A 12597-nucleotide genomic window follows, 5' to 3' on the forward strand; every position below is an offset into this window, starting at 1 on the left:
GTAACTTTTCAGTCGAATTTCAGTTTCAGAGATCACTTTTCTCAGGCCAAGACCGCAGGAATAAAAAAGACCACTTCTCATTCAGGAGCGGGAAAGGAAAGATGAATTAAGCGGTCATCGAGATCTTTACATAAAATATAAGCATTACAATAAATTCAAAGCCATGAACAAAGGGGATTGACTGAGAAGTAGAGCTAAGCGATCTATTCCAAAAACTGCATCTGCTAGTGCCTTCATTTCCCTCATTGTGCCAGCTACGTCCTTCCTCTACTAAAAATCTATATTTCTTCTTCAGGCTACAAAGAATAATGGATTTGAATGTATCTGAAATGAAAGCAGCACTCGAAATATCATAAGAGAAGAAAAGCAAGTTCAGTAGTACGCCTGGTTCACGAGGTTCTACCACCGCAGGGCCCAATCATAATAAAAAAGAAAGAGTTCTCTCTTTTTTTCTCCCATGCTTTCCGTTGGTCAACAACCAACCAAAGTGCTCTATACTTCTTCACTACTCGTACAGGCTTGACGGAGTTAAGCTGTATTGAGGGAATCGTTTTGTCTCAATCAATCAAGAATGCCTCAACTGGATAAATTCACTTATTTCACACAATTCTTCTGGTCATGCCTTTTCCTCATTCTTATTAGGTTCTATCTCCCTTTGGATTTAGAAGTGAAACTCTTTTGTTACTATATAACAAAGCCCAAGTTACAGCGGGCTCTTTCTATTCTGAAATATTTCATATGTCTTTATTGCTTGCTAACTCTTGGATATAGGATCTACGCAAACTTGTTTAATGCGGTTTTACTTCATTCCATATTTGGTATTCTCCCATCTGAACTGGAGCTACTATCCCACTATCTGAATCAACCGGATAAGGATCCAGAATGGGTGGAATTCGTACGAGAGCGCCTACAAACCCAGGGCCTCTCACCCAGGGAGTACGAAATCATGGTGCGGGACTTCCTCAATACCGAATTGTGTTTTGCAACTCGAGAGCAGATTTCCTCCCTCTATCAACTCCTTTTTTATGGTCGGGAGGATCCACAATTCTTCATTGATCCACAAGACCTGGATTCCATACTGAGGGTGCACCTTGAACCCTTAGAATTCAATCACCCTGCTCTATGCCAGGTCTTAGAAAGTCTATGTGTCGAGAAGCATGATTCCCCTTTTTATCAAGATGTAAAAATGGCTCAAGCGCATCATTTTCGTGGCTTTATAAACTTAAAGCACCAAGCGAAATTGGAAATGCAACATCGCCTAGAGTTAGGAGAGGTATGGAAATCTCTTGAGAGAAGGAACGCTTTTCTAAGCCAGGAAAACGCCTCTCTAAGAGAAAAACTTTTAATTCTCGACAGGGAAGCCCCATAGAAATTCTTCTTTGTTGTGTTGCTATCCTAAAATTGCGTTCTTCGTTCCGTCGTCGATCTTCCAATTTCTTCCGGTATGCCGCTCCGCCAGCAAGGAGCGAAAGAACCAAGTTTTCTGTGGTGATGTCAGAATTTGCACCTATTTGTATCTATTTAGTGATCAGTCCGCTAGTTTCTTTGCTCCCACTCGGTCTTCCTTTTCTATTTTCTTCCAATAGTTCGACCTATCCAGAAAAATTGTCGGCCTACGAATGTGGTTTCGATCCTTCCGGTGATGCCAGAAGTCGTTTTGATATAAGATTTTATCTTGTTTCCATTTTATTTATTATTCCTGATCCGGAAGTAACCTTTTCCTTTCCTTGGGCAGTACCTCCCAACAAGATTGATCCGTTTGGATCTTGGTCCATGATGGCCTTTTTATTGATTTTGACGATTGGATCTCTCTATGAATGGAAAAGGGGTGCTTCGGATCGGGAGTAACCACTAGTGAGAGGGCAAAAATTGGGGGGAAGGACAAAGGAAAGAGCGATGCCTACATTAAATCAATTGATTCGTCATGGTAGAGAAGAAAAACGGCGCACGGACCGTACTCGAGCTTTGGATCAATGTCCCCAGAAGCAAGGAGTATGCCCGCGTGTTTCAACGAGAACACCGAAAAAACCTAATTCAGCTCCACGTAAGATAGCCAAAGTACGGTTGAGCAATCGACATGATATATTTGCTCACATTCCAGGCGAAGGTCATAATTTGCAGGAACATTCTATGGTCTTAATAAGAGGAGGTAGAGTGAAAGATTCGCCAGGTGTGAAATTCCATTGTATTCGAGGAGTCAAGGATTTGCTGGGAATTCCGGATCGAAGAAGAGGCAGATCAAAATATGGTGCGGAAAAACCCAAATCGATATGAATGGAAGATGCCTCTGGAACTCGTTTTTCTCGGTAAGGATAGGTACGAAGTCACTCGACTGAAAGGAGAGGGAACAACCACAACGTTACACCCAAAAACTATACGGAGCCCTTCCGAATGACCTAGAATATAGTCTACTAGACTAGCCAAGAAAGAGTCTAGTAGACTATATTCGCCCGTGGAGGTGAGTGGAGGAAGCTGTGAAGCTTCTAACTCTAATTACCAACTCGGGACTATATTAGTAAAAAGCGGCATTACCCCTTTACTCAATCCCCCCTCGCTTACCACCATGAACAACACCTTTCCCGATCAATTGGTTTTTAATTATTTAATAAGAAAGATGGCAAATCCTACCATTGTATTTCCTTTTTTCATTTGGATCCTATCAACTTGGAGAGTGTCTAGATTAAGACACTTCTCGTATTCGGACTATCAAGATCGACTAAATGAGAGTGTGGCTGACATGGTAAAAGAACAAATCAGCCACACTTTTCTGGACCCCTTTTTTTGGGGAAAGGATAGTGGGTAGGGCTTATCTTTCCCCCAGACTACTTTACTCACTGGAAATCATTCCACGTACAGGAACTGGGAAAAAAAAAAGGGCTCGAACTACAGGGATCTGATGCCTTCTTCCCTTGGTATGAGAAGTTGGTTATGTAGGCTGACAACCTTTCCTAGGTTGTTTCGATCAGGCCAAATAATCGATTTTTAGTATGCCTGAGATTGCCAGAAGAACTTCCCCCTCTTGAAAACTGACTAATCAAACAAAGGGGGTAACTTTTTTTTATGAGGGTAGGGAGTTTGGGTTGGTGTGAAGTGTACCGCACTTTGGGTACAAGATCGGAAATTCCATTCTCTTTTTTACCATCTAAAATCGAAGAAAAGAAAGAAGGGCGAGATAAACAAATAAAGAGCTAACTTTCTTTATTATTATGTAAGATTCTAAGGTTAAAAATTAATCGGCGCAGGAGCTGCTACAATTGCTTCAGCGGGAGCTGCTGCCGGTATTGGAAATGTTTTCAGTTCCTTAATTCTGTTGCGAGAAATCATTCATTGGCAAAACAATTATTTGGTTATGCTATTTTGGGATTTGCTTTAACCGAAGCTATTGCCTTGTTTTCCTTAATGATGGCCTTCTTAATCCTCCTTGTCTTTTCGAAAAAAAAAATAAAAGAGTGGAAGCGGGCTAGTCCCCGAAAATGCCCGGTACTTTAGCGTTGGGGACAAGTAAGATTATTATCTGGTTTATCCGCCATCGTTATCACAAATTGAATATCCTGTTAATGTGCCAGCCCTAGCCCGTCTTGCTCTTCCAATTCCATTTCGAGAGTCATCATAGCTCTTTTGGACTTATACATGCAGCACCCTTTTATCTTTCGGCATAGACCCTTCTTCCTCCTTGCGATGCAAAGGCAATGTCAGGGAGTCCGACTCTTCAATAGAAAAAAAGAAGGTCGTGTGCGAGTCGGCTGGGAAAACACAAGCTTAACACGTCTTTCTTTATCTTTTTCATATCTGAATGTCTTTGTCGAGTTGGTTGGCATCATTCGTTCCTTTCTGTCTTTTCATTGTCCGCCTCCGCCCGAACAGATACGCACTAACCCACCTGAAATAAGGTAAAAGCCTTCTTTCCAACCCTTTGTACGAGACTCCTTTCTTCGTACAAATGCTCGTAGGCGAAAGAGACCTTCCTTTGCTCCTGTCGGCGGGATCAGCCAGTGTCCCCGTGTGTAAGGCCCTTTCCTGAAAGAGGTCGAATAGTTCCTGTCCCATTCATACTACTGTTGGCTTATGTGCTATGTCTAGCGGCTGGTGAATCCTACCCAGTATCGGGATTGGGTAGGATATTTCCTCGGTTTCCGAGAAGGGTTTTAATGGCGACCGGACTCCTCTTCTCTGGAAGTCTAATGGTTTGGGGGACGTCGATTCCCTGGATTTTCTGGCTTCCCTTCAACCAGCCACTCTTTTAGTTCCCAAAATATATAGAATCCAGAATCCTTTTAAGCGCCTTATCACGAAAGTGACCAAGCAAGCAGATGATGATGGTTCAGCCGGTAAGCTAGCAAGCTTACGAAATGAAGGAAGAGGAGACCCTTCTATTATAAGTTGAAAGCGAAGTCGATAGTCCTCGTATTGGTAATTATTATACGCTAAAAGTCTATATAAGATATAGAAGGCAAAATATGATAAAATAAATAAAATAAAGAAAAAGAAGAAGGCCCTCTATATTATTATTAATTAAGGCTGTGTAAGGGTGTGTCTATTTTCTTTCTCTTAACTCAGAAGTTCTTTTTTTTTTTTAGTAAGATAGTAGTGGATCGAGAAAGCAAAGCTTAAAAGGCGAAAGTGCTCTACCTACCCTCTCTTGTTTCAGGTATTCCACTCGTTCTCAAAGTATATAGCTCTAGTAGTCCTTTCTGCCTATTACACTCCTTCGCTCTAGTGATCGCTTCGTATACTACGCTTCTTATCCAGCGTATTGAACTCGTTTATTCCACTCGCTCCCTAACTCTAAGAGCAACTCCTCTTTTTAGAATTGTTGAAGAAACTACTAACTCTAACTATCTAACTGCACTGATCGGGGTCGATCTCACTGACCCCTTGCTTCACCACGCCCAAGCCGGAGGCTAAGGAGAGCAGAATAAGGTGAAGGTGGATACCGCTCATCAAGAGCTTGGTTAAGTGTCCAAGACCGTATGCCTTGCTGGTTGGATCTGAATCTGCTCTATAGTTATCTAATCTCTTTCTTTTTCCTACCTCCCCTACGAAGGGAAGTACAAAGGAAGCTGCTTCGAAGTTGAAGGGGCTCGTCCATTCACTATATGTCTGTAATTTCATACATAAAGAGGAAGATTAAAAACTCATCGATCTCCTTACCGCTCCGTGGGGGTCTTCATTCACTCTTCTCTTACTTTCCCTACTTCTAGAAAAAAAAAAAAAATGTTGAACAAAAACGATCTTTCTAAAGTTAAGGCAGCAGATCGGTCGGCTGCGGGACGGGGCCGGGAGCAGCAGTAGGAGAAGCGATAAGCCCTTCAATCTACTCCTCAAAGCAGGAATGGAGGGCCGCTTTCTTAATAATTCAAATAGATAGTTCTGCTCACATCAAGGGAAGCTCTTCATTAACTGAGAAGCTCATTGGCTCGCCTTTGACTCTAGCCTCTCATTTAACTCGCTACTTCGTCAACTTCTCAGTCCCTCGTGAGTGTGGCACGCACCTCTACATCTTTTCCTATCTATAGTCAGGGGACTGCTGCTCATAACTACTAGCTATCCATCTAGCCCACGATAGCGAAGGCTCAAAAAAAAGATTGAATGAGGTCATTAACATTGAATCATCATAAGGAAGTCAAGTAGTCCGTGACTGACTAGCCGACGCTTCTGCCTTTCCACTTTCCACGAGTCAAAAAATGTAACGATAGCTAAGAGAACTAGAGAGCTAGAGCGAAATACTTGTAGCGAGTAAAGAACGATTTCACAAAGTTTATAATAAAATAGTACGAGTTGTAAAAGCGTAAGAGCTATATAGAACCACCTTTGGCCGGTCTCACATCTTCCCATCCTCTACTTAGTTGTCTCAATTACATCGATCCTGAACTACGTCCATCCAAGTATTCTTGCCCTTACCCTTTCGGTCGAGCACAACCTCCCGAGCGCTAGGTTCAAGCAACTTCATACCACTTCGTCCCTTTCACTCTTCAACCTGATCTCTACATTCATAGCTTGAAAAAGCAAAAGAGGGTCACCGTCACCTCTCTTAATGACTATTCTTAAGCTTCCTTTCTTTGGGAGTAGGATCTCTTTCCTAGGAGCTCATAGAAAGATAGCGAAGTCAGATAGTTCTTTCTTGCTTTCCTTCTATCTTTCTTTCTATTTCAAAGCTTGTGCTTTGGTTCAGATCACTGCTTACTTACTTGACTTGCCCCCTTTTTTTTAAGCAAAGAGGAAGTCGTGCAAGCAAGCGAAGTGGAATCTATTAGAATAGAAAATAGTGCAGCTCGATCAGTATAAGAATAAAGCCAGGAGGTTGGCAGGAAAGGTGACTTTCTTTTCCTTTTCGACTTCTTCCTTTATAATTTCCTGTAAAGTGGAAGGGTAGGCCTTTGGCACCAGAAAGGTGAGGATCGAAATTCGGAGAGTGAAGAGAGGAAGGAACCCTCTTTTTAAGTCCTACGTACTGCTCTTCTCTCAATCGCTCTTTGGTATTCGGAAGTGGAAAGCGAACTGCTGGCTGTGGCCGAAAAGAGAGGTTCTGTCTTTCTTCATTCAAGTAAGAAAAAGATGGGACGCTCGCAGACCTGTATGGAAGGAAGAGAATTATTAGAACTCTCGTCCGCCCCTCTCTTTACCCTCTGTAGCTGAACTTTCTTACTTATGCGATGAGGAGCTTACTTAGTATTGAAATCGAGTTGGCAGAAAGTACCGAAAGTCGGCCGCCCGCCCTATCATCCCGTGTCTCAACCAACTTTTTTCTTGTCGGAAAATCTCTCTTTTGGCTTTTGAAACTTCGATTCGTGACAGCTACTCATACGTGCCAAAGAGACTTCCTTCCCTTACCCTCACATGCATCAGGTGCCTAGACTTGCTAGCTACTTCTATAAGACCGGGGATTTGTCCAAGTCTTCTTCCTAATAAGGATTTTTTCAACCTATTATGTGAAGACCTCGTAGGCGAATACCTGAGATATCTTCCTCAAACGGAGGGGGAGGAGGGGTATGACCATTACTTTAGCTGATCTCTTATCTATCTAAGAAAACGGATATTGGGATGCCTATTGAATTCTTCCTTCTAACATTGGATTCTAACAAGGCTAAGAGCAGCGGATACGGATAGAAGACCAAGAGCGCTTATGTATCATCTCCTGTCGAAAAGCGAAAAAACCCCTTCTTCTATACGAGACCTAGCTCTTTCCTCCCTTTACTAAAAATTCTTCTATTAGTATTAGTGAAAGCTCAATCCCAACTCTCTCACTAAGACCGGATCTTGCAAACAGTGTTCTTCCTAAAAAGCCAGAGCGGATACCTTTCTTATATACTATACGCAATTTTCTATTTTCGGATTAACTTAACTTTAAGAAAAGATTCTATAAAAGAATAAAGAGCCTATCTTCTTCTTTCTTTCCAAATCCAAATACAATGGGATGGGCATCTTTATATTTCTGCTACTATGCCTCCTGTTTACTGTTTAGTTCAGTTACTTTTTTTTTCTTGCAAACAAGAAGGGGAAAAAATAGGCGATTCGAATCCCCGTTCTTCTGATTTCCTCTTGTCTGCTTTCTTGCTCATGCCAATGCCTAACAAAACAGTTAAGAAATCTGCATGGGATTCTGTACCAAGAACATCGGCTTCTCATGTCGATCTTCCGTTCGGCCAATTGGACAGCGTCATCTTCGTTTAGTTTACTATTCAACGCCCCCCAATCCCTAGTTGTACAGGTACAGCCCAGAAGCTTCCTCTTTCATATTGATGAAAGCGCTAGGCACCTCTTAACAGTTCAAAGTCCCCCCTTGGCTTACCCAGCTTTTAAGGTGAGAACAGCGGATTCAATATCAATAGCTGTGGATTCGATTCCTATTCTTATATATGCAACCTAAGCAGCTACTTTTGTCCGTGCATATCTTAAATCATGCTTTTCACAAGTTCGGTACGCTAGAGGGTGACGAAGGAACACTAGTTCTATTGGCTCTAAGCCCGCATTCTTCCTAGCAACCGAGTCGATGTCAAAGAAACCGAGCGAGGGCCTTCTCTGTGCATTCATGTGCAGCTAGGGGAGTTGCAGGACTAATTTAATTTCCAAAGCTATAAGTCCTAGACTAGAAAGGAGATTTGCTTGGTGTTAAGTCAACTCTACTAGATGCAGTTGCCCAGGAATCCAATGCACTAACTCCTGGACTTAGACGATATGCCCTTAGGGATACGTTAGCAAGTAATCCCTCTCACTAGTTGCCTTTCAAAGGCATTTTTACATTATCCCATTTCCACGTGAAAGCAGATAAGAAGTCTCGTCTTCATCCTATTGTGATGTCATCTCTATTAAACCTGCTATTCCTATCATGCTATTGCTTCTGTCTTCCAACCATCTAAGACCGGATTCAATAGCAGCTCCTGCACCCATTGATTTTGCACCTTCTAACATCTCGAGCTCGGTATTGTACCTTAACCTCAGTACACTTCACACCCACCCAATCGTGAGAAAATGACGATTCACTAAAAACTTCTCTTTTTGTTTTGACGTTGTCAACATCCCGAAAGAAAATTCCTTTGTTAGTGATTCGGCTTTCTATCTTAAAAAAGATAACGAAATTTCGAAGAAGCTCTTTTAAGAATATTTCCCGCACTTCTTCAGTAAATTTTCCTACTTTATTATGCCGATTCCTCTCTCCGTATATTTTATGTTAGAAGGAAGGCAAAAGCTGACTGGTGCTTTGTTTAGGGACGGGAGCCACTCCTTCTTTTCCGAGTTTGCCTAGGAGCTCCTGTCTTAAAAGACGAATACGAATTAGTAGGGCTGCCCCCAATAGCTCTTTTTGAATGGACATCTGAGATAGCATCAAGCCGAGCACAAAACAGATCTGGGCTGCTAATAAGGAGGACTGTTAAGCCTTCTAGCATAGGTGATGCCTTCCCAAGGTCTGGTCTCTTCGGTACAGGTACGGACTTTGAGAAGACGGCCTTTTTCTTTTACTGTGTGGAATAAGAGCGGGTGCCTTTCATTTATCAAGACTAGATAAACCAAAGCAGTCTACGATTGCCGGGTTTTTTAGGAATGGAATTTATAGGAAGATTAGCGGAACCGCCAGGAATCAGTACTGCGTCGACTGCTATGTGCTAAAGACTGCGGAATAAGAGCTCTTAGTCCTTTCGGCACGGCATAAAATAAAGGCTGTTCTTGTTGCGGGTTTATCAGAGCTTGAGAATCTAGCTAGGGCTATTTGAACTAATAAGGAAAAGTAGGCATGCTAAGTACATTTTGATGGCATTGAATCGGAAGATAGCCTATCTAAGAGAAGATGAAATAGCAAGTGCTTGAGAAGAAAAGAAGCTGTGAGGGAATGCGCTCTGACTGATATCATTCAGGCAATTCCATTCTTACTGTCCTAGGAAGAAGGAAAGGATAAAAGATCCCACGAACAGGGTTAGCGTAAGAAGAGCTTTTGCAAGAAGGGCGTCGTTCTCAGATGGGCAGATGGAGCTGTTAGAAAGAATTACCGATCGTCGGGAAGAGAAGGGGAATGAATCTTTTTTTTGGGGAATAAGCACTCTTGTCGCGTCTGGAGTTGTAGATAGTAGGGGGAATCGCCTTTCGAGTTGTTAGAAAAAACACAGTTGTTAAAGTGAAAAGAACTCTATTTTTTGACTTTTAAATAAGAATAATTATCCGATCAAGGGCTAACCCACGCACAGAGAAGGAAGAAGCTATCTCAATATCCTTCACACAGATGACATTTATCTTTCCCATGACTACTTAGTGTGTCTCAACAACCGTGTCGGAGAGAAGGAAGAGGGCTCTTTACCAGTATCATAGCCGGGAGAATGAAAGCATTAGTGGGAAGATCTTTTGTTCGATCTGCCTTGGGTGGGGCGATGAAAAAAGTCTAGTTCATCCTCCCGAATGAAACACATCTTATGAAATATACGGGCCGGGTGGGTCCAGGGTCCAACAGCCGGATCGATTACGAGTCATCTCCTAGCCTGATTTTCCTTTTGTTTCGGGTGGTTCAAACTAAATGAAAGAAAGGTCGAACAACTTCTTCTATTGAATAGACATCTGCTTCCTGGTCCTTTCGAACCAGTCAAAACCTGGAGCAAGGGATTTGAAGAACTTTATCAATGAGCTGGGACTAATAGCAATATCTGCTTTGGGACCTCAGTATACATGGTAAAATAAAGGGGATCCTAGTGATTTTACATTTGAGAAGCTAGTATCAATAGACATTGAAGAAGGGATGGTTCCTGCAGATGATGTTAATAAGTTGTGTTGCATGATTTCTTTGTGTGTTCTTAAAGTTTAGGGATAATGCCGCTTTTATTATTTAATAAATATCTCTTTCCGAACAGATTTCCCCATCAGTAATGGGACGTTCGGGATGAAGCCAATCAAAAAAAAAAAAGAAAGAAAAATTCGATTTGGATAATAGCTTTTCTTATGACACAAGATTGTTCTGTTCCGGGACTGTAGTGAATAAAGAGGGTCAGCTCTTGTTAACCCGGTACAACAAAGTAATAGAAGAGAGTTAGTACTCATTTAATTGACCTCCTTTTCGAAGTCAATGAATTTCTTTCTTTTACTTTTATTTTGTTCAAGTTGCTTCAGTGAATGAAAATGCTCAATAAAGCGGGTAGGTCTTACTAGCCCTTACACTCGTCAAACTTATTTACTCATTCTCCACAGTAATGGATTTACTTTACTTCTTTCCCAAGCATCTGGTAATTCTGGCTGCCTTTCCACTCCTCACTTTGGTTTCCACCAAGCCAATCAAATCTGCCTCTTGTGCTCTTATATAATCTTTGGCCTCTCTCTGCTTCTCGACTTTACCGATCTTTTTGACATTCCATATAAGGACCTTCATGTGGAACTATTGTTGTTTTTACATTCCCCTCGCACCTTAGCGCTACCTCTGGTTTTTCGTCTTGTGCAGCCCTTATTTGTCTTTTGTTCTTTGGCCTTTACTTTCCCCCTCCCCCCTCTTTCTTAGAATTCAACATTTATGATATGTTTTGCATCTTGTTCGCCCACTCTTCATTCAGGGTGATTCGAACCAGGGGAGGATCTTCCACCTTGTTGGTCATAGCACCAGTACTTGAACGCTTACTCTTACTGCTCTTCTCAGGTTCACCTCTTTTGGATGCCCTGAGGTTCTTGTTTGAAGTCATTTGTTTATCACAGAACAAGTCCCCCTCAGTCACTGCCATAGTTGACCCTCTCTTCCAGATCCTCGCTTCTATGAGCCAAATCACTCTCCTCGGGAGTTCTCTCCTTGACTACACCCTCCTCGGCTTTGTTACCCAAACACTCATCCTGAGCAATCTCTTCCGGTTCAGCAGTGTCCAGATCTGGCATCTTTGCCTCTTCTTGTTCAGGGTCCTCTAGAACCGCAAAACGGTTCGGGCTGACTAGGTCCAGTTGGGTCATTCCACTCGCACAACTAGTGTCCAGCCCCCCTTTGCTATTGTCACTACTGGTACCTGACCCCGTCGGCTCGACATTTTTGCAAACACCGACCCTTACTCAATAGGGCAATTCAAAGAGGAGAACGAGGACAGCTGACTACCGCTAAAAGTCAGACTAAGAGTACACATTGTATGATTGAAAACTGCCGCTGCATACTACCCGGTGCTTGCAGGTCTGACTGGTGCCTTCTCTCCAACAGCTGCTTCAATCAATGTTAAGTCTGACTACGCCCGCAGCTGACTACTTATTGAAAGACCGAACAGGAAATGAAAAGTCGTACTACAACAACTGTAAATAAACATTCCCTCCCCGCTCTGACTTTGATCGACTTGCCCGCACAGCGTCTTTTTTGAGAGAAGAGGTCAAGGGGCTAAGTGACTCTCGAAAGTCGTCTTTTGTATCGCGTCAAGAGAAATGACATAGATAAGATCATTGCTTAAAGAGTTTCATTGTCGAATTGATCTCGAAATTGGATCCCAATAGTTGCTGCTGCCCAAAGGTGCTTTATGAAAGCCGGTCCACAGCAGTGAAAGTACGATTGATTCCGTCGATCGAACGAAAACTGCTTCTTGCTTTTTTTTCCTCTCTGGCTTGACTACTCTGCTTGCTTAACACAAGTCTTATTTAACCTTCACGGACCACTTCACTACCCAGCAAGCTCCGGCTCGAAAGCAAGAAGCAAGGGCGCAGCAGCTGCGCGAAGTTGCGCCTTAGCGCATCCGTTTTCTTGCTCGTTAGCGCTGTTTTTTGATTGCAGCTAGCGCGCTTGACTAATAAGATAGAAAGGGCCTTTCTCGCTTGTTTGAAGCCATATAAGGCTTTCTTCAATCGGCAAGGGAAGTCTGATAGGGCTTTAAGAGATAGGGACGTAAGCGCAGCGGTAAGAAAAAGTCACTCAGTGAATCGGTGGATCACACACTTGGAGACAGGGACAGGGGCATGCCTGACTCTTTAGAAAGTATACAAGTGTTGAAAGAGTGAAGTCTGGGGACAACGGTAAACGTGAGGAATGGCACCTCCGCCCTACTAAAGAAGTTCGCAAGCAAGGGACATGCCGAACACCTACCTTTCCAACTAAGTCCAAGGCGAGGACCCGTTAATTGACGATGCGTTCCGTCGTCAGCAAGCGGTGGCCGACAAGGCCCCTTTCCC

At 42.8% G+C, this 12597-nt stretch overlaps 2 protein-coding genes across 2 annotated transcripts, besides 1 other annotated feature; both read left to right on the forward strand.

Annotated features, from left to right (window-relative positions):
* Nucleotides 1–1877: part of a repeat region (repeat 3) that runs on past the window's edge.
* Nucleotides 1492–1848, forward strand: nad3 (NADH dehydrogenase subunit 3). Its single transcript has one exon. The coding sequence runs from the start codon at nucleotides 1492–1494 to the stop codon at nucleotides 1846–1848; it is 357 nt and encodes a 118-aa protein (YP_009241424.1).
* A 19-nt stretch (nucleotides 1878–1896) lies between the features above and the next one.
* Nucleotides 1897–2274, forward strand: rps12 (ribosomal protein S12). Its single transcript has one exon. The coding sequence runs from the start codon at nucleotides 1897–1899 to the stop codon at nucleotides 2272–2274; it is 378 nt and encodes a 125-aa protein (YP_009241425.1).
* The last annotated feature ends 10323 nt before the right edge of the window (nucleotides 2275–12597 follow it).

Source organism: Nicotiana sylvestris, mitochondrion, assembly GCF_000393655.2.
Source record: "Nicotiana sylvestris cultivar TW 137 mitochondrion, complete genome".
Classification (NCBI taxonomy): Eukaryota; Viridiplantae; Streptophyta; class Magnoliopsida; order Solanales; family Solanaceae; genus Nicotiana; species Nicotiana sylvestris.